This window comes from Acomys russatus, chromosome 5, assembly GCF_903995435.1.
Source record: "Acomys russatus chromosome 5, mAcoRus1.1, whole genome shotgun sequence".
Taxonomy (NCBI): Eukaryota; Metazoa; Chordata; class Mammalia; order Rodentia; family Muridae; genus Acomys; species Acomys russatus.
In genome coordinates, this window is record NC_067141.1 from 28,715,861 (window position 1) to 28,736,538 (window position 20,678).

Sequence of the window (20,678 nt, forward strand, 5' to 3'; positions counted from 1 at the left end):
ACAAGAAGAAGCGCCTGGTACAGAGCCCTAATTCCTACTTTATGGATGTGAAATGCCAGGGATGCTATAAAATCGCCATGGTCTTTAGCCATGCACAAACAATAGTCTTGTGTGCTGGCTGCTCCACTGTTCTCCATCAGCCTACAGGTGGAAAGCAAGGCTGACAGAAGGATGCTCCTTCAGGAGGAAGCAGCACTGAAAGTACCTAATTCAAGATGAGGGGAAACAACCCCAATAAACACATTTTGGATTAAAACACACACACACACAATAAGAATAAAAATAGAAAAAGATGGGCTGGAGAGATGGCTCAGAGGTTAAGAGCACTGCCTGCTCTTCTAAAGGTCCTGAGTTCAATTCCCAGCAACCACAACCATCTAGAATGAGATCTGGTGCCCTCTTCTGGCCTGCAGGCAGAACACTTTTACATAAAAAAAAAAAAAAAAAAAAAAAAAAAATCTTCAAACACAACAAAACAAAAAAAAAAAAACCTCTGGCTGGAGAGATGGCTAGGGGTTAAGAGCACTGGCTGCTCTTCTAGAGGTCCTGAGTTCAATTCCCAGCAACCACATGGTGGCTCACAACCATCTATGGTGTGATCTGATGCCCTCTTCTGTCCTGCCGCTAGAGAACTGTATATGTATTAATAAATAAATCCTTAGAAAAGAAAAGAAAAAGACATGAACTTATGGTCCTATTGTCTCAGCTTCCTAAGTAGCTGAGATTCCAGGCTGATGACACCCAGTTTATCCAGTGTCATAAACTGTTGGGGATTGCTGTCTGTCTGTCACCCTTACAGGACTATAGTTCCCAGTAGCCCCTGCTTCAGGCTGGAGCCTCAGCCAAAGCTGTCGTGTAACCCGACTATCCCACTGGAAAAGGTCATTTCAGAGCTTCTTGAAGGACAGCAGCAGGGGGAAGCTCAGCGCCACTGGGCTTTGGTGGGGGTGGGGTGAAAGGAGTGGATGTCTACCTCAGGCATCTGCCCTCCCCCACAGCACTCCCTGCAACCCAGGGTCTTCATCTCCCCTTTCAGAGCTGCCAGCCTCTTCTGTACTCTAAGCACCTCTGTTTAGGACACACTCACTCTCCGCTTGTGATTCCTCTTGCCCGTGACCACAACCTCCCTGTCAGCGAGCAGCCATGGACTATGTTCTAGCCAGGTGAGGAGTGGCTTTGACCAGCTTTTGACAGGCACTTCAATCATGCTCCTGTAGTTGCATTCTAGGCAAATGTCACAAACAAGCTCTGGAAAGGAGAATGTGTCCTGTACTTGTGATGAGAGGTCCACAATCCAGTCCCACCTTTCATCTATAGCTTAGGAATGGGCACAGATTGGATAATGTCTCAGACAAAGTCTCAACCAGAATGCTTTAGGTAAGCCTCAGGCCTCCCAGAGGAACCCAGCGCTGTCTGAAGTATCCAGCTTCCAATTCTCCAAAAGCCAGGGGCCAGAAGACAAAGCCAGAAGGCTTAGGAAACTTGGAAGAAGTGGGTCAGCTGTGAATACTCCCCTCCCTGGGCTGTGGAGAGCTTGTTTCTCCCTTCCCTCCTCTCCACTTGTCCCCAGAATAGCTCCCTGAGCTTCAATGCCAAGACCCTCCCACGTCCGTCCGTGGAGGCGTGGCATGCTACCCTGAGCCAGGCCTTAAATCCCCTTGCAGCTGGGCAGCTCCACTCCTTGGTTGGAGGCACTGAATCCATCAGTCTGTCCAGTCCGGCCCACCCTCCTGCAGCCATGTCCATGCCTCTTTCAGACCACGATAGGAGAAAGCAAATCAGTGTTCGTGGCCTAGCTGGCGTGGAAAATGTGTCTGAGCTGAAAAAGAACTTCAACCGCCACCTGCATTTCACTCTGGTCAAGGATCGAAATGTGGCCACTCCGAGAGATTACTATTTTGCACTGGCCCACACTGTGCGGGACCACCTCGTGGGACGTTGGATCCGCACACAGCAGCATTACTACGAAAAGGACCCCAAGGTGCTACAAGGGGGGTGGGCACCTTGAGTGGGAAATGAGCTGGGAGTGGGGCTAGCAAAGAGCTGAGATATCTCAGGAAAGTGGCAGTGCCTTCCTGAGGCCCAAGTTTTCTACAGCAAAATAACTTGCTGTTCTAGGAGCCTGGGATTGTTCTAGAGGTGCTGGACAGAATACTGAGGAGGGCAACCCAAGGGTGCTCAGGATAGCCGGGCTACCTATACATGTGCAGACGTGGTTGGAGGGGGTTGCTGTGGTGAGGAAATGTATACCCCTGTGGCTTGGTTTGGATCTGGCATGGAAGGACATGTCATCAAATGTGTGCATGTCACAGTCGGCTTGTGCCACAGGCAGGGGCAGCTGGGGCGGCCGGTATCAAGTATCTGGTTGGGTCATTGGTAAATGTCAGGAACCTAATACCCCACAGCAGGAGTGGGGGAGGGGCGGGGAGGTACCCAGGAAATGGGGAGACTGAGCCCCTTCAGCATCTTTATGCTTCGTGCTTCTGTTCATCTCTGGACCGAGCATGGACAGGAGACGGCAAGTCCAGCCCTGAGTCACCGTGTGACCTTGAAAATGACTTTTCCCTCTGGGCTTTGGCAAAATCTTCTTGGAGGAGCACTCAGAGGTGCTTCTCAATGGCCTGGCTTCCTGATGGGCTGTACTAGGAGGGGTATGTACCTCTGAAGGGGTTCCTACTCACAAGCACCTTAGACCCTGAGATAGGCCTGAGAAGGGGAAACTGAGGTCAGACAGAAAGGCATTTCAAAGGAATGTGGGGACCAATGCTGTTCTTATCTAATTGGCCCCCAAAGTCTCAAATGGTCCCTCTGAGCAGGGAGAAATGAATTAGTGGCAGAGATGAGAGGTGTTGGGGCCTGGCAGGAGGGCAGGAGGGTGAGCGGTCCAGACCCAGCTGTGCCTGGCTGAATGGCAGCAGTGTGGCCCTGATCCCTCTTCCCTGTCTGCCTGTCTCTGGGCAGAGGATCTACTACCTGTCCTTGGAATTCTACATGGGACGGACACTCCAGAACACCATGGTGAACCTGGCCTTGGAGAATGCCTGTGATGAGGCCACCTACCAGGTGGGGGAAGCACTTAAGATTTGGGGGGGGGTTCCCCATTCTGACACTTGGGCCTGACTGCTGCCATCCGTTCCCTCAGCTGGGCTTGGACATGGAGGAGCTGGAGGAGATCGAAGAGGATGCGGGGTTGGGCAATGGGGGCCTGGGCCGCCTGGCAGGTGAGTACAGAGCTTGTGGGTAGGGGTGGGACAGAAGGGCATCTTATGGTGGATGCCTGATGCCCACTCCCCTGTACCCATAGCCTGCTTCTTGGACTCCATGGCTACGCTGGGGCTAGCTGCCTATGGCTACGGGATCCGCTATGAGTTTGGGATTTTTAACCAGAAGATCTGTGGGGGCTGGCAGGTGAGCAGCCCAGATCCCAACCCTGTGGTGCCCAGTCACAATAGAGAGGTCCCTCATTTGGTCATGCATCTCTGCAAAGGTTCAGAACCCACCCCAGCTCCCCAGACAAACATTCTTGTCTCTCGCCTCTTGCTTCAAAGCCTGGTGACCCCTGTGGTCATATTATGTCCTGGGACATATTATGTCCTGCTGGGTGACCCACCACTCACCTGAAACTCATGTCACCTACGTTCCCCCAACCCTCTAGATGGAAGAGGCTGATGACTGGCTTCGCTATGGCAACCCCTGGGAGAAGGCCCGCCCCGAGTTCACGCTGCCTGTGCACTTCTATGGCCGAGTGGAGCACACCAGCCAGGGGGCCAAGTGGGTGGACACACAGGTGAAGAGGAAGATGGGTACAGGTTTTTGGCGGGGGGGTGTTCAATGAGAGGCAGAGGGAGGGGAGCTCCTAGAGAAAATAGGACACAAGAAGGAGGTTGGAGGCTGCTGAACCCACTGCCATCTTACAAAGGAGGGCACTAAGGCGGAGACATGTCAGTCATGAGATTTCCTGGAGGCCACCCAGCCAGGGTTGGGAGATGCCAGCCAGGGTTGTCCAGGAGGCCAGGTGAGGTGTCAACCCTGGAAGGAGGAAGGAACTGTCCCTGTTCAGCTCCACCAGCACAACGCCCCTAGCCAGCTCCTCTCCCCGACACAAGACTTAGCACAACACTTGAAATCTTTGCACATCTGTACTGGGGAACCAATGAAGGCAATAGGCCTGAGAGGGAGGCAGGGGGAAAAAATTGGGGCCTCTAGGGTGGAACTGGCATGCTCCTAGCCACCCAGCAAGTGGAGGGGGTCTGAAAGCTCACCTGGGTGTCCCAATCCCTGTCCTGTGGCTCCCTCCTACGTGTAGAAATCCCTAGACTTTCAGAAATGGCGTTGATTGCTCTTTTGTCTAGGCCTAGGCCCAGTCAGGGCTGCTGCCTCATGTGCCAGATGCCCCCAGCAGCAAGGCACATTTAGCTCTGGCGGGGAAATTTGCAGACCTGGTTCCCTCTGCCTTTCAACCTGGTGTCTGTGCTTGACAGTCACTGCTCAGTCCCTCTGCCTCTCTCACCTGCCTTCCACTCTGCCCCATCAAGGGTGTTACTCAGTGTCAGGGAGGGCAGGTGAAGCCCCCAGTAGGGAATCCTCTGGAGGTGCCACTGGTATCGTACTAGCAGGCAGTTCTTTCTGGCAAATTGGTGCTATTGATTATGGGATGTGGCTGGCTGCCATTGGCTGCTGCTAGCTAGCCCTGTGACTAGCCCTGTGATCCTATATAGACCTCTGGATAGAACTGACCCCTGTGTAATCTTTATCCTGAAGCCAAGATTCCCCCAACGCTCTCCTGAGTCTAGTGTGCTCTCATTTGATCAAGCCAGGCTGTAGAGCAGCTACCAAGTGGACCCACTCTCTCCCTTCCCATAATCCTCATGGTGGCCTAAGGAGGCAGGTGTTGGGATTCCAGTGGGGACACTGGAGCGGTTTTCTTACTTATTTACTGAGTGCTGAGGACGGAACAGTCCTCACACCTGCTTGGCAAGTATTTTGCCACTGAGCTATATCCTCAGCCCTCTTTTTATATTTTACTTGACACAGGGCCTCACTAAGTTGCTCAGACTGGCCTTCAACTCAGCCTGTAATCTAGGCAGGCCTTGAACTTGTGATCTTCTGGCCTTAGCCTCTCCAGTAGCTAGGAATCCAGGACTGTACCGAAGGCCTGGCTTCTTCTCTTCTTTTGTTTGTTTTGAGACAGGGTTTCTCTGTAGCCTTGGCTGTCCTGGACTCGCTTTGTAGACCAGGCTGGCCTCGAACTCACAGTGATCTGCCTGCTTCTGCCTCCCTAGTGCTAGGATTAAAGGTGTGTGCCACCACATCCAGCCTCTTCTCTCTCTCTCTCTCTCTCTCTCTCTCTCTCTCTTTTTTTTAATGTTATACGGAGTTTATTAAATGAGCATGAGGGGAGAAGGAAAAGCGGAAGGGGTATCCCAGAGAGAGAGAGAGAGAGAGAGAGAGAGAGAGAGGAGAGAGGAGAGAGGGGGTAGAGAGAGGAAGTACAGTAGAGAGAGCGCCTCTTCTCTTCATTTTATAGATGAGTTTATAGAGGTTCCACAGCTTGCTCCTGGTAACTACCCTCAGTGCTGGAACTGTAGTCTACCTTGGGCATTGGCAGAGTCTAATGACAGTGATTTGAACTTCAGCTCTTGGTTGAGGTGGCCCCACAAGCCAGACTTAGGCACTGCTCAGGGCTGGACCCTAGTAGCCTGCCCAGCTTCTGACTCAGGTACCCTCTGTAGGTAGTGTTGGCCATGCCCTATGACACGCCTGTTCCTGGCTACCGAAACAATGTTGTCAACACCATGCGCCTCTGGTCGGCCAAGGCACCCAATGACTTCAACCTCAAGGACTGTGAGTTCCTCTGCTGCTAGCTGGCAGGCCTTGTTACCCCTGCCTGGCCCATGCCCAGCCCCAGCCTCACCCTGACCCACTTTATCCCTCAGTCAACGTTGGCGGTTACATCCAGGCTGTGCTGGACCGAAACCTGGCTGAAAACATCTCACGTGTTTTGTACCCCAATGATAACGTACGTTGCCCTTCAAACTGGAGACTCAAGGTCCAACTCCTTGGAGGGGGACAGGGGAACTGGGGGTGGGGACCCTTGCAACTGTCCTAGTCCTTTATAGCTGTCCCTGTGCGTCCTATTGAGTCCTTTGAGTAGGAAGACACCTGAGTCCTGAGGGAAAGGCTAGGCTATGACATCTCCGGGGAGCTGTTTTCCTGGGGACCCTCATAGGACTCTTAGCTCATCTCTGCCTTTCTGATACTATCTACTCTGGTTACTTGGTGGGGCAAAGATCCCCGGGGTCCCAAAGGTGAGGACAGTTTAGGGCTCTGGGACATAGTGTGGTAGAGGCTCTCCTGGTTATAGCCCCCCCCCCACCATCTCAGCTACACTCTGCCTCGCACCCCATGCCCCCCCTAGTTTTTTGAAGGGAAGGAGCTCCGGCTGAAGCAGGAGTACTTTGTGGTGGCCGCCACCCTCCAGGACATCATTCGGCGCTTCAAGTCCTCCAAGTTTGGCAGCCGCGATCCTGTGCGCACAAACTTTGATGCCTTCCCGGACAAGGTAGCATGCTGGCCTGAAGGCCTCTCCTTCCAACCTCCCTTCACAGAAGAGTGGAGGCTGGGGGTGTATGGGAGTGGAGATGGCTCACTTGTGATCTTCAGGCACCAGGGACACCACTCCAGCTGCCATCATTTCTGGTCCCAGCCCAGCCCAGCCACAGAACTGGCCTTTCGGGGGGCACTGAAGGAGCGCTATTCACAATAGTGCTCGGTCTGGAATCCATCCTGACTTGCCACTCATCCTGCCACAGGTGGCCATCCAGCTCAATGACACCCACCCCTCTTTGGCCATCCCTGAGCTGATGAGGATTCTGGTGGACCTGGAGCGGCTGGACTGGGACAAGGTGGGTTTCAGCCACTTTACCCTCTTAGTAGCCACTCTGCCCCAAGTTCTCCTTCCCAGTGGGAGGTAGAAGGACAAGAGGAGCAGAAAGCTAGCTGAAACCCAGTTGGGTCCTGGCAGGCCACAAGCTGCATAGCGCGTGGAGAACGCCTGTCCCAACTTCCTGTCTTGTATGCCAGGCCTGGGACGTGACAGTGAAGACCTGTGCCTATACCAACCACACAGTGCTGCCTGAAGCCCTGGAGCGCTGGCCGGTGCACCTCATGGAGACGCTGCTGCCCCGGCACCTGCAGATCATTTACGAGATCAACCAGCGGTTCCTTAACGTGAGCCGGGGCAGCGTGGGAGTGGGGCCCCAGCCTTGAAGTCAGGAGGCCTATGGGCTGAGTCTGTGGGGTTGAGGGAGCCGGGCTGAGACTAAGGTTCCTGAGTCAGGATCCTGGTTTTAGCTCGGGGCTCTTTGGGGTCACAGCGGGTGGCGGCTGCTTTCCCTGGGGACGTAGACAGGCTGCGGCGCATGTCACTCGTGGAGGAGGGAGCGGTGAAGCGCATCAACATGGCACACCTGTGCATTGCTGGCTCGCACGCAGTCAACGGTGTGGCTCGCATCCATTCGGAGATCCTCAAAAAAACCATGTAAGCCTCTCCACAAGCCCCGCCCATACCACAGTTCCGTTGCCTATAGGCCCCGCCCCTTCACCTGACCAACCAGATTGGTTGGTCTGACCCCTCGGCAGATACTGTTAGCTTTATCCTACTCCTGGCCAGCAGAGCAAGCCCCCATAGCGTTGAGCCATCTCACCCACCTCAAGTGTGACCCGTTCTTAGAAGACACTAGCCCCTTTCCATCCAGTACAGACCTGTCCCAGATGACCCCCCTCTTACACATCGTACCCCTATTTGCCCCGGGTCTGCATGTGCATCTGAGCCTCTTTCAGGAAAAAAACAAAATAAAGTAGGGAGCCAGGTGGGAGGGCTCTGCAGAGGTGAATGTTGACCCTCACTCAATCCCAACCTGCAGCTTCAAGGACTTTTATGAGCTGGAGCCTCATAAGTTCCAGAACAAGACCAATGGCATCACCCCTCGGCGCTGGCTGGTTCTGTGTAACCCTGGGTTGGCAGAGGTCATTGCTGAGGTGAGAGGTCATGGTATGGCCGATGGGACCAATATAGGTCACTACAATACAGTCGAGTGGGTAGCTCCCTGTATAATGGCCTCAGCTGAGGGCCTCAATCCTGTACTGTGTTCCCAAGGCTGCCATCCACTTGGAGGAAGGGGCACTGCTTTCTTACTTGAATAAGCATGCCCTCTGGCTATAGGGGCCAACCTGCTGATGTTGACACTCTAATGGAGAGTGTTGTCACATCTGAAGTGAGACTGCAAGAGGACAGATATGTGGTGGGGAGAGGAAAGGCCAGAGGTCAGAGGGCCTGCTGGGGTCAGGTGGGGCAGTGAGTTCAGTGTTAGTGTAGGAGGAAGATGGATGTACCCCAATTCCTCTGCTTAGGGGGCTTTGGGAAGAGAAGTCCAAGGTGGAAGGGTCTAGTTAGCCTGGAGCAGGGAGGCCAGGATGAGGTGGTCTTGGCTGAAAGCTGTCTTCCCACAGCGCATTGGGGAGGAGTACATCTCAGACCTGGACCAGCTGCGCAAACTGCTCTCCTATGTGGATGATGAAGCCTTTATCCGCGATGTGGCCAAAGTGAAACAGGTGGGAAGGCTGCAGCCTGGGACTCCTGCCCCGGGGCTAAGGACAGGAAAGGGCCTGGTGGCTGGGTCACGGGTGTCACCAGGAGCTCATCTCTCCTACAAGCTCAGCCATTGGTGGGAGTCAACAGTGGAAGCAGCAACAGTGGAAGCTATCACCGAGAGAATGCTGGCATAGATTAATAATGTCTGCCTTGGTGCAGGGGTTGTGGGAAGCAGTAATAGGCAAGCTTCCCACCACCTGCTTTCCTGGGTCTGAGTGATGGGATGATAGGGCTCTCTTGACACTGAAATGCCATTGGTGACCCCCTCTTCCCCCTCGATCTGCAGGAAAACAAGTTGAAGTTCTCTGCATACCTCGAGAGGGAGTACAAGGTCCACATCAACCCCAACTCCCTCTTCGATGTCCAGGTGAAAAGGATTCATGAATACAAACGCCAGCTTCTCAACTGCCTTCACATCATCACCCTGTATAACCGTGAGTGCTGGGACCCACCGCACTCACTCCCCAACACCCAGCCTCTCCCGGCATGCCACCAAGGATTGGTGTCTGGGTTGATATCTCCTGGGAGCTGGTGACTGCCTTTAGGGTGTGGTGATGTCCCCACACCTTAACTTAATTTCCTGTTGGGTTTATTTGGTTCACCGGGTTGCAGTCTGTCATTGTAGGGCAGTCAAGGCAGCAGGGACTGGGAGCAGCTGGTCACCTTCATCTACGGTCAAGAGCAGAGCGAGCAGTGCACTAAAGGATGCATGTCAGGGCCTCTCTCCCTCCCTCCCTCTCTTCCTGAGACAGGGTCTCACTATGTAGCTCCAGCTTGCCTGGAACTTCCTGTGTAGACCAGGCTGTCCTTGAACTCCCAGAGATCTGCCTGTCTCTGCCTTCCGAGTGCTGATGCTGAAGGCATGCACTAGCATGTCAGATCTTCCATTCTTATAGACTTTCTTTTCTTTCTTTCTTTCTTTTTTATTTTTATTTTTTGGATTTTCTTTTTTTTTTTTTTAATTTAAGATTTTTTTTTGAGACAGGGTTTCTCTGTGTAGCCTTGGCTGTCCTGGACTCACTTTGTAGACCAGGCTGGCCTCGAACTCACAGCGATCCACCTGCCCCTGCCTCCCCAGTGCTGGGATTAAAGGCATGTGCCACCACACCTGGCTTTTTTTTTTTTAACATTTATTTATTGTATGTTGTGTATATGTGTGCATGCCAGGATGTAGCACACCTGTGAAGGACAACTTTCAGAAGTTAATTTTCTCCTCTCCTTGTGCATCTCAGGGTTTAAACTCAGGTCATCAGACTTGATATAGACTGACTTTACCTGCTAAACCAGCTCCCTGGCCCTGCTTTCTCCACTCTCACACAGTACAGAATCCCTTTCTTAGGGAAATATGCCATTTCTCCATTCATATAATCAAGACAATCCCTTCCAGACATAGCCAGAGGTCTACCTCCCCCCCCCCCACCCTGAGACGGTGCTAGGGTCAGTAAAGTTGACAGCACCCACCATCACACCCCATCACAGGGAAGGAGAGAGAACCCTGTTCTTGTTAGGATCCCAAGTGTGGGATGGGGAATGGTCTCGTGAGAGAACAGGTGATGTTAATTCACTAGAAGGCAAACCACCTCGTGCGGGAGCTTGATTGTTGCCAGCTGAAAAGATCTGTGAACAGACTCTGGGAGGAGATATATAAGTGAGCCAGAAACAAGAGACGGGGCTTTTGGAGACTTGGGATAGTTTTGGCTGTTCATCACACTTTGGGCCACTCCTAGAGAGAACCACTTGAGGGAAGGCTTCAGGGATCTGAGCTCTGGCTAAGGTTCCGGGTTCTGGTTGCTCCAGGTCCCAGCAAAAGAAATCCTGCTTATTACACCAGGAGAATCGTTCCTTGGAACTCATATCCTTAGGGTTTTGTTATTGTATTCTTTAATCTTCTTTTCCTATTGTTTAGGTTAGTCAGGTTATAAGTGATGTATGCTCAGTTAACAAGTTCGTAATAAAATATATTTGTTAAGAAAATTGAGCCTACAGCACAGAACAATCTGAGACTCAGGGAGGGAGACCTGACAGACACAGAACAAAGTGAGGGGCCCAGGCTAGTGCTGTCAGGTCCCTGTACTGTTAAACACCCCCTGATGCCTCTCTTCTCTGCAGGCATCAAAAGGGAGCCCAACAGGTTCATGGTGCCAAGGACTATCATGATAGGAGGCAAGGTGAGAGACCTAGAGCAGACTGGCCCTGGGGTTTTCCCATATGTTGGGCAGTCGCTGGTTCAAGGTGTGGGGAGGGAGGGTGAAGGTCTGACTCCAGACTTCCCCACAGGCTGCACCCGGGTACCACATGGCCAAGATGATCATCAAACTCATCACTGCCATTGGGGACGTGGTCAACCATGACCCTGCGGTGGGAGACCGCCTCCGGGTGATCTTCCTGGAGAACTACCGAGTCTCACTGGCCGAGAAAGGTGGGTGCGGCAGTGGCTGCATGGGAACTCTGACCAGCTCAGTCCCAGAGGAGACGTTAGCCATATTTTCCTGGCCTGTGGTTGGGGTAAAGAAGAAATTGGAGAGGCTGGAGAGATAGCTCAGTCTGTTAAGAGCACTGGCGGTTCTTCCAGAGGACCTGGGTTTGATTCCCAGCACCTACATGGCAGCTCACAACCTTCTGTAACTGCAGTCCTAGGGGATCTGATGGCCTCTACAGGCACTGCATGCATGTGGTACCTACACATGAAGGCAAAACACCTATCCTCACAAAATAAAATGAAAAGTATTAAAAAAAAAAAAAAAAAAAAAAAGGATAGCCAGGTGATGGTGGTGGCACATGCCTTTAATCCCAGCACTTGGGAGGCAGAGGCAGGTGGATCTTAGTGAGTTCCAGGCCAGCCTGGCCTACAGAGTGAGTTCCAGGACAGCCAGGGCTACACAGAGAAATCCTGTCTCAAAATAAAATAAAAGGATATAAAATGATCAGGAAGATTCTTGGCATCCACCTCTGACTTTCATACACATGCACGCACGCATGCATGCATACACATAGACACACACACACAGGCACACATGCATGCTCACACACACCATACACTTACAAGGAAACCAAACAAAATCCCCTAAAACCGTATCAATGAAAAGATCACACAGTGGGTTTAAGGCCAGCATGATCCACATAGGGAGTTCCAGGTTAGCCAGGGCTATATGGTAAAACCCTGTGTCAAAACAACAAAAACAGCTGAGGGATAGGTTCAGGTTGGAGTCCATGAAAGGCAGTGGGTTAGGAGTGAGGGACTTGGATGGTAAAATCTCAGAGGTTAGGACACAGAGCTTTCTTGTCTACCAAGCCCTAACTCAGCCAGGCAGCCCTGTCCCTGGGGCTGAGCTCTTGTTTCTGTTGCCCTCCTGCGCAGTGATTCCCGCTGCAGACCTCTCAGAGCAGATCTCCACCGCGGGCACCGAGGCCTCAGGCACTGGCAACATGAAGTTCATGCTCAACGGGGCTCTGACCATCGGCACCATGGATGGTGCCAACGTGGAGATGGCAGAGGAGGCAGGAGAGGAGAACTTCTTCATCTTCGGCATGCGGGTGGAGGACGTGGAAAGGCTGGACCAGAGAGGGTATGGGGTCAGGGCCAGAGCGGGTGGCGAACAGTCAAGAGGCATGCTGGGAGAGGCTGGCCAGCCTGTGTAACATCTTAGGATTCTGGAAAACTAAAAAGGGAGCTTGTGGCAAACGAGATCAAAAAGACAAGAAAAGAAGAAAGTAACAGGATGGGAGGAAAAGGAAGTAGAAATTACGTAAAGAGATAATATCGTTCTGAAATTGGAGGTAAAACTAAATCGTTAACTTTCTGGACACCTTGGCAGCAAGGAACAGGGTTTCTCTTTGTAGCCCTGGCTGTCCTGGAACTTGTTCTGTAGACTAGGCTGGCCTCTTAATTTTAGATTTACTTATTTTAGTTTATATGTATAAGTGTTTTGCCTGCATGTATGTCTGTGCTCCACGTGCCTATGGAGTTCAGAAGAGGGCTCTAGAGCTCAAATTCCACCATTGGATGCTGGGAACCTACATCCTTTGCAAGGACATCAGGTATTCTTAATACGGAGCCATCTTGCCAGCCCAAATGTGATTTTTCTTTCTTTTCTTCTTCTCCTTCTTCTTCTCCTTATTCTTCCTCTTCTTCTTCCTCCTCCTCCTCTTCCTCTTCTTCTTCTTCTTCTTCTTCTTCTTCTTCTTCTTCTTCTTCTTCTTCTTCTTCTTCTTCTTCTTTTTCTTCTTCTTCCAAACAGGGTTTCTCTATGTAGCCCTGGCTATCTTGGAACTTGCTCTGTAGAACAGGCTGGCTTTGCACTCACAGAGATCCATCTGCCTCTGCCTCCCAAATACTGGGATTAAAGGCATGTGCTACCACAGCCTGGCTAAATGTGATTTTTTAAAAAAATATTTACATTACTTTTGTTATTTGTATTTATGTTTATGTGTGTGGGTCTATGTGAGTGAATGCCACATATGTACAGAGGCCAGATAAAGATGTCAGAGCTCCTGAGGCTAGAGTCACAACGGTTTGAGCCGCTCCTTGTGGGTGCTAGGACTGAACTCAAGTCCTCTGAAATAGCAGCAAACACTTTTAAACATTAAGCCATCTCCCCAGTCCCCCATTGTGAAATATTTATTTATTTATTTATTTATTTATTTATTTATTTATTTATTTATGGATTTTTGAGACAGGGTTTCTCTGTGTAGTCACCGCATCTGGCTTGTAAATTTTTTATATAACAGTAATACTTGGGTTAGAGAAATAGTTTTGCTGGTCAAGTGCCACTTATACCACATAAAAAGCCAAACATGACTATTGGGTAGTGCTGGCACACGCCTTTGATGCCAACACTCAGGAGGTAGAGGCAGACAGATCTCTGTGAGTCTGAGGCCAACCTGGTTTACAAAACAAGTCCAGGACTGCCAGGGCTATACAGAGAAACCTTTTCTAGGAAAACAAAAAACAAAAAGCCAAAAAAGCCGAACATAGTCCCAGCTCTGGGAAGGCAGAGAAAGGAGACCAGGCAGCCAAGCCTACTTGACAAGTTCCAGGCCTGTGAGAGACCCTGTCTCAGAAGTACAGGGATCTTGAAAGGCATCCTTAGTTGACCTCTGGCCTCCACACACATGTACAGGTACACATACACGCACAATGCATGGTCATTAACTGGAAAGGTACAAGGCTGGAGAGATGACCAGTAGATAGTGCTTGCCATGAGGCCCAGAGCTTGGATCCCCAGCACCCAAATAAAAGGCAGGTAGCAAAGGCAGGAAAATCCAGAATCAAAGCAGCGAGCTAGACTAGCTGTATTAGCTAACTCAGAGTTCAGAGACCATGCCTCAGGAAGTAAAAGACATCCAGTGTCTGCTTCTAGTTACACACACACACACACACACACACACACACACACACACACACACACACACACACACACACACGCACACACACACACACACCACGAACAAAAACAAGGAAAAAAAATCAAAGAAAATAACTGGTGCTAGGCAGTGGTGGTTCATGTCTGCCTTTAATCCCAGTACTTAGGAGGCAGAGGCAGGTGGTTCTCTGTGAGTTTGAGGCCAGCCTGGTCTACAGAGCAAGTTTCAGGACACCCAGGCCTACATAGTCAACCCTGTCTTGAATAACCAACTCCCCCCAAAAACAATAACCCTCCCTTAAAAAAAAAAACAAAAGAGCCACATGCCTGTAACCCCAGCACTCAGGAGGCAGAGGCAGGTGGATCTCTGTGAGTTTGAGACCAGCCTGGTCTACAAAAACAAGTCCAGGACAGCCAGGCTATACACAGAGAAACCCTGTCTCGAAAAAACAAAAACAAAAAAATGGCACATGCTCCATGTAGCCCAGGCTGGCCCTGAACTCTTTTCCTGTGCTTCCACTCCTGAGTGCTGGGATTACAAATGTATACCACTATACCAGGCCCCCAGATGTGTAAATGTTTGTACAGTGCTTCATGCTATAGGCTAGCTGTATTTTTCCAAATGTTTTAAAACTTATGTGTATGAGTGTTCTGCTTGCATGTGTGTCCATATACTATGGGCCCAGAAGAGAGGGGCCCCTGGGTCAGGAGTTACAGACAGTTGTGAACTGCCATGTGGGTCCTCAGAATTGAATCCAGGTTCTCTGGAAGACCAACTTTTAATGGCTGGGCCATCTCTCCAGCTCCCTAGCCAAGCTATTGTAACCAATTCCAAGTCCCAGGGCATTAAGCTTGACCTGTTGCTGTAAATGTGACTGTAGGGAAAAGCCTTTCCCATCAATGCTCAGATGTCTGATTATTCCACTGAGAATTATTAGGCAAGCCAGAAGTTGTGGCTCATGCTTTTACTCCCAGCACTCAGGAGTCAGAGGCAGGAAAGTCACTGTTGAGCTCAAGTCCAGCCTGGTCTATAAAGCCAGTTCTAGAACATCCAGGCCTATATAATGACACCCTATTTCAAAAAGCCAACCAAAAGCTATAGACACTGCCCAGTTCACTGTTCTAGACAGCATGCAAAACAAACTCTTCTTTTTTATTTTTTTTATTATTACTTTTTTTCAAGACAGGGTTTAGCATTTCTCTGTGTAACTTTGGCTGTTCTGGAACTCACTCTGTAGACCAGGATGGACTTAAACTGTCTGCCTCTGCCTCCCAAGTGCTGGGATTAAAGGTATATTCTTTATGAGGGTAGTTGATTTTGGGATAAATATTAGAAGGCAAATATTTGTGGGTCAAAAAATTCTTGGGTTAGGCATACAGCTCAGTGGATAAGAGTGCTTGTGGTACAAGTCTGATTACCAGAGTTCAGACCCCTAGAATCCCTGTAAAATCTTAACACAAGCATGTATAATCCCAACAAACTTTTAGGAAAAGGGAAGTGGAGACAGGAGACTCAAGATTCAGAAGCTGGCAGACCAGTGCCAAAGAGACCCTGTCTCAGAAGCATGGTGGCCAGGTGCTTAGGAACACCTGAAGGCCATCCTCAGACCACCACATTCATGGTGAGGCGTGCTTACAGTGCCTCCTACTCCAAGTCAAAACTGTGAAAGTTCCTAAGCCTCTGACACAGATATTCAAATGCTTCTGGAAGGTTGGTGCCAGTTTACACTTTTTTGGCCAGGTTTTCTCTGTGTAATAGGCCTGGCTGTCCTGGAACTCTTTGTAGACCAGGCTGGCCTTGAGCTCACAGAGATCTGCCTTCCCTCTGCCTCCCAAGTGCTGGGATTACAGATGTATGCCACCACCACCTGGCCCAGTTTACACTTTCACCAACAGCCGAATTCAGAGAGCTGGCATTTGCTGCTAGAAGGGCTTTTTCCTAGAAATTCTGGACGTTGAGTGGGGCATGATGGCACACACCTTTAATCTTGGAACTCAGGAGGCAAAGGCAGATCGATCTCCATGAGTTTGAAGCCATCCTGATCTACACGGAGAGGTCTAGGCCAGGCAGGGCTATGTAGTGAGACCGCATCTCGAAAAGAAAGGAAACTTCAGGTTTTGTTTTCTGGGCTCTAAGGTGCATTGAGCAAGATCTGGGATGTTCAAGACCAGACCTTGAAATAATTCTGACTGCAGAGGACAGGGTCAAATGCCAGCGTGGAGGCAGTGTACAGGCAAGGAGAGTCACATAGCAGGGCAACGCAAGGACCTGGGACCACTGGGAGAGGGGAACCCTGTTGTTTATTGTTTTTCCAGATAGGGTTTCTCTGTGTAGCCTTGACTGTCTTGGACTCACTTTGTAGACCAGGCTGGCCTCGAACTCACAAGAGTTTGAGTGCTCCTGAGTGTTGGGATTAAAAGCATGCGCCACCATGCCTGGCCTGGCCTGTTGTTCGTTTTAAGGGGACAGTAAGCCAGGGAGGGAGGGCAGGCCATCTTTGTTCTGGGTTTAAGATAGGGGGTACATGTTACCTGGGAAGTGAGGGAAAGCTGGCACCAGTCTCATTGTGGGAGTTTAGGGCCCACGCCTGAGGATGTACCTGTTAGAGGTGGGCTTGGGCAGTGCAGAGAGATTCACGGAAGGTTTTGTTTTGTGGTGGTGCTAAGGATGGAACCCAGGGCCTCTCGAATGCCAGGCAAGCTCTCTGCCACTAGGAACACATGCCCTCCTTGCCCAGAGCCTGGAGAGCGAAGACTTGTGTCTGGTTTTCCTTTTTTTAAAATTATAGGTGTATGTTTGTGTGTGCATAGGTGCACCGAGCCATCTCTCCAGCCCCAGAGTCTTCTTTCTTGTCTTCTCTGGGCCTGAGCGCCTTCATCCCTGAAGTGGGTGAAGAAAAGCTGAATGCAGTGTGGCAGCTGTGGAGGACCTGGGGCTCAGGTTGTCTTCCCAGGTTTTCTCTGGGGAGCCGGGGACCCCTTTGCAAGGGAGCTGACCACAAGTGTGCTCCGTCAGGTATAATGCCCAGGAGTACTACGACCGAATTCCTGAGCTCCGGCAGGTCATCGAACAGCTGAGCAGTGGCTTCTTCTCCCCCAAACAGCCGGACCTGTTCAAGGACATTGTCAACATGCTCATGCACCATGACCGGTGAGCTGGCTGGCCAGGCTGCATCAGGGGGCTCAGGGATGCACAGGCCGTGGGTGGGTGGGAAAGCTGGTTGTGTTTGTAGCTTCATTCACTCCAATTGGGTGTTGCACCAATAAGGACACAGCCTCACAGAGCTCTGGTCTCTCCTTTCTCCTTCAGGTTTAAAGTCTTTGCAGATTATGAGGAATACATTAAATGCCAGGATAAAGTCAGTGAGTTGTACAAGGTGAGGGGCCATCCGCCAGGGGTTGGCAGGGCTCTGAATCTGGCTAGGATGAGGGAGAATGGGGCCAGCCTACTTGGAATGAACGGAAAGATTCCCTTCCTGTCTGCAGAACCCAAGAGAGTGGACACGGATGGTGATCAGGAACATAGCCACTTCTGGCAAGTTTTCCAGTGACCGCACCATTGCCCAATATGCCCGTGAGATCTGGGGTGTTGAACCTTCTCGCCAGCGCCTGCCAGCCCCGGATGAGAAGATCTGAACTTCCACACCAGACCCCACATCTGCCCTTGAATCTGTTTTTGATTCCTGGGATCAGGCCCACTCTTCATCCAGAGGATGGGCCCCTGGAATTACACCTTTACTCTCCCCCTTTTGGAACCCTCTTTTACCAGTCTGTAGGTCCCGATGCCAGTATGACTAAAGACACTGTCCTCTTCTCCTTACCCGTCCTATTTATGTATGGGGTCTGACCAAGTGCACCCACTCCCCAATAAATCGACTCTCTCTGAGCTTCCTTACTCTTCTCTCTTGCAAAATATTTTTAGCTCTTGGAGAGCTTAACAGCTGCTGCGCAATCATCTCCTTACCACTCCCCCCCCACCACACCGCGGCAGGTGCATCCTCTGGGGTTAGGGGGAAAGAGGGGGCAGCCCATAGGCGGTGCCTAGAACTCAGTCCCTTTTCCGGTGTCGCCCTCCACGCCTCTCTTCCCAGCACTGTGTCCATACTAGGTCAGCAGCCAGCTTAGTTGGTTGGGGGCGGGGCGTGCGCCTGGGTGGGGCCCACTGGGTCAGGGAGTCGGGACTTGGGCTGAAGCCTTCAGACTGAGGAGTGTCCACGCTGCCTGGGGAGGGTCCAGAGGAGGCTTAGCTCCTTCTTGGCTCCGCCCCTAGCCCCGCCCCACTGCGGCGTTTTAGGGTCTCTTAGGAGCTGGCTATGATAAATCCAAAACCAAGGGAGTATTAAGGCTTAGGGCACTCACAGACCGTTTAGGCGAGGCCGGTAGCATACTCCCGATTCTAGAGAAATTTAAGTCTATAAGGGGCCAGTTCTGAGCCTCACATTACTGGGACTGAAGTGCAGAGGAGGTCCTGCCTCCCTCGCCCAAGACAAGGAGGGGCAATCCTCGGAAGGGGTTTTGGGGCCCCGGGTTTTACAGTGAGTCTAAGCGGCCGGAAACTGTTACCTATTCCCAGGCCAGCTTGTGAGGGACCCCAACTGCTTGTGGCTGCCCCTCCCGAGTTCCTCCTCGATTGGGCCCAAGCATTCAGGTCTCCAGTTTGGAAGCTGCAGAGAACCTACCCAATTTGTAGATGTCCCTTTCCCTCTGCCTCAGTGGGGTGCCCCTTGCCCCATCTCTAAACATCGAGCCTCTGTCCCCTGGGAGCCGAGTGTTCATTCATTCATTCCTCACTCGACCAAAACCAGCTCGCATTTTGTCCCAGCCCCTCCCCCAGACCATTGCAGGGACCCGCAGCCCCACGCCCGGGACCTCCACCAGGCCTGGGCCTCCACCACCCGCAGGAAGACGCCCGGGCCCTGGCTGGGTGAACCCCGTGGGAACGGTTTGTCTCGAAAACAGGAACCCGGGCCGGGGGGCTGGGCGGGGCGCCCCTTCCCCACCGCAGTCCGCTTCCTGCCCCTCCCGGCTTCCTCCGTTCGACACCCAGGCGGGGCGCAGAACCCGGGGGTGTCGCGGTGGGGGAGGGCTGCCGCCCGCGGTCCCCGCGATACCAGTGTCGCAGCCCCCCGCCCGCGGCCACGCGCTCTGGGGCGGCAGGGGAAGGGTTAAGCTGCTGCAGGGCCCCGCGCGCTCGGGGCGAGAGGGGGAGTCCCCGGTGGAAGAGGCACGGCGCGGGGCGCAGGGGCGGGGAGGGGGCGGGGCGCAGGGGCGCTGGGCAGCGGCGCGGAGAGCGGGCGGGAGCCACAGCCGCAGCGAGGCCGGCGGGCGGGAGCGCACGGAGGTGGCGCGGGCCGGGCAGGGTGCGGGCTCCGCGCTGCGGGTCCCAAGAGTGAGTGAGCGCGCGCGCGCGCGCGCGGGCGGGGCGTGGGACACAGAGGGCGCGGCCCCTAGGGAGCTCCTAGGGGCAGGCGGGCGAGGATTGCGGGTGGGTGAAGAATCTGCGGACCCGGTCCTGGGTAGGACAGATCTTGCGGAGAGGCTAAGACTGTTAGAACCATCCGGGGGAGGGTGGCGTCCGTGGCACACCGGTCCTCGCCCGACACACCTCTACCAGGCCCTTCCCTGCAAGTCCCCATTTGACAGATGGGAAAATTGAGGTTCAGAGAGGCCAAAAGATTCTCAAGGTCACCGGGCAAGGAAGCAACGGAGTCAGGAGGGCACGATTCTGAGAAGTCTTCGGGAGGGGCAAAGCTCTGGCAAGGTCCAGGAGTGTGAGGAACCCCCGGTAGCCCGGCGCTGGGGCTGCGTGCCCTGGAGCATGGTTGAAGGGGGGAGGGGCGGCAGAATGGGTGTGTGCGCAACCATGGGGGTATGTGTGGGAGTGTACATGCGTGGAGATGCACTGACTTTGCGTGTGTGCACACGTGTACAGATGTCAGAGCTACTGTAGCTGAGAGATCAGAGGCTGGGCTGGTTCAAGTGAACAGAAGGTCGAGGCAAACTGCGTTTGGGTTTGCATTGTGGGGTAAAAAACCTGGGTACGTGTGGCTGAAGATTTTCATTGCAGATGTGCATGGGATGTGGGTGCCATTGTGTGTGACAGGACCGGAGGTGAGTGTCTGTGATCCTGTTGTGTGTGAAAAGGGTCTTCTTGCACTTAATGTAGGTCATTGGCCTCCGGCAAATAACTCGTCTCGAGAATAGGTGTTTGTGCTTGCATGGGTGCTTACAGTGACTAGGGTTACTAATGGTGTCATGCAGGCCATGGTCACCCCTATGGCGCTGGCGGCCCCTTCTGGGCATCCTACTTGGTGCTCTCACGCACAATTTAACTATGCCGCAGGGTGGGTGGGGGGTCAGGAGCCCGGGCTGGGGAGATATATGATAATTCCGGAAGGGGTGAGCCGGGACTCCTTGGACCTTCGTACTTGTGGGTAGGGATCCCGCGATTCCCAGGCTCTGGCTTCTCACTGACCCTCCTAACCGCAGTGGGTTACCTCCACTCTCATGCTCCCCCCTCCCCGCCCCAGGAATGTTGTTCTTTTCTCCAGCCCTCCTCCCCAAGGGCAGTTCCCTGGGGGATGCTACGGCCCCGCCTCCCACTCGGGGAGCCCAGGAGGGGGCGAAATAGGCAGGACGCCTGGGTTCCCTCCTCCCTCCTT

The 20,678-nt window shown here is 52.5% G+C and overlaps 1 protein-coding gene across 1 annotated transcript; it reads left to right on the plus strand.

Moving 5' to 3' along the window:
- Positions 1-1,657: 1,657 nt before the first annotated feature.
- Pygm (glycogen phosphorylase, muscle associated) lies at positions 1,658-17,902 on the plus strand. The gene is made up of 20 exons (XM_051145975.1): positions 1,658-1,981; positions 2,962-3,063; positions 3,143-3,221; positions 3,305-3,408; positions 3,656-3,787; positions 5,733-5,844; positions 5,937-6,019; positions 6,419-6,562; positions 6,813-6,905; positions 7,084-7,230; positions 7,377-7,540; positions 7,926-8,040; positions 8,512-8,613; positions 8,940-9,087; positions 10,763-10,821; positions 10,931-11,072; positions 12,012-12,219; positions 17,033-17,167; positions 17,327-17,393; positions 17,503-17,902. The coding sequence occupies exons 1-20, from the start codon at positions 1,739-1,741 to the stop codon at positions 17,650-17,652; spliced, it is 2,529 nt and encodes an 842-aa protein (XP_051001932.1). The 5' UTR covers positions 1,658-1,738; the 3' UTR covers positions 17,653-17,902.
- The last annotated feature ends 2,776 nt before the right edge of the window (positions 17,903-20,678 follow it).

Excerpts from the sequence above, each read along its gene's own strand:
- Pygm (XM_051145975.1), top strand. The coding sequence starts at position 1,739 with ATGTCCATGCCTCTTTCAGACCACGATAGGAGAAAGCAAATCAGTGTT. Across the intron at positions 1,982-2,961 it reads ACTACGAAAAGGACCCCAAG|AGGATCTACTACCTGTCCTT; the intron begins GTGCTACAAGGG and ends GTCTCTGGGCAG. Across the intron at positions 12,220-17,032 it reads GAAAGGCTGGACCAGAGAGG|GTATAATGCCCAGGAGTACT; the intron begins GTATGGGGTCAG and ends GTGCTCCGTCAG.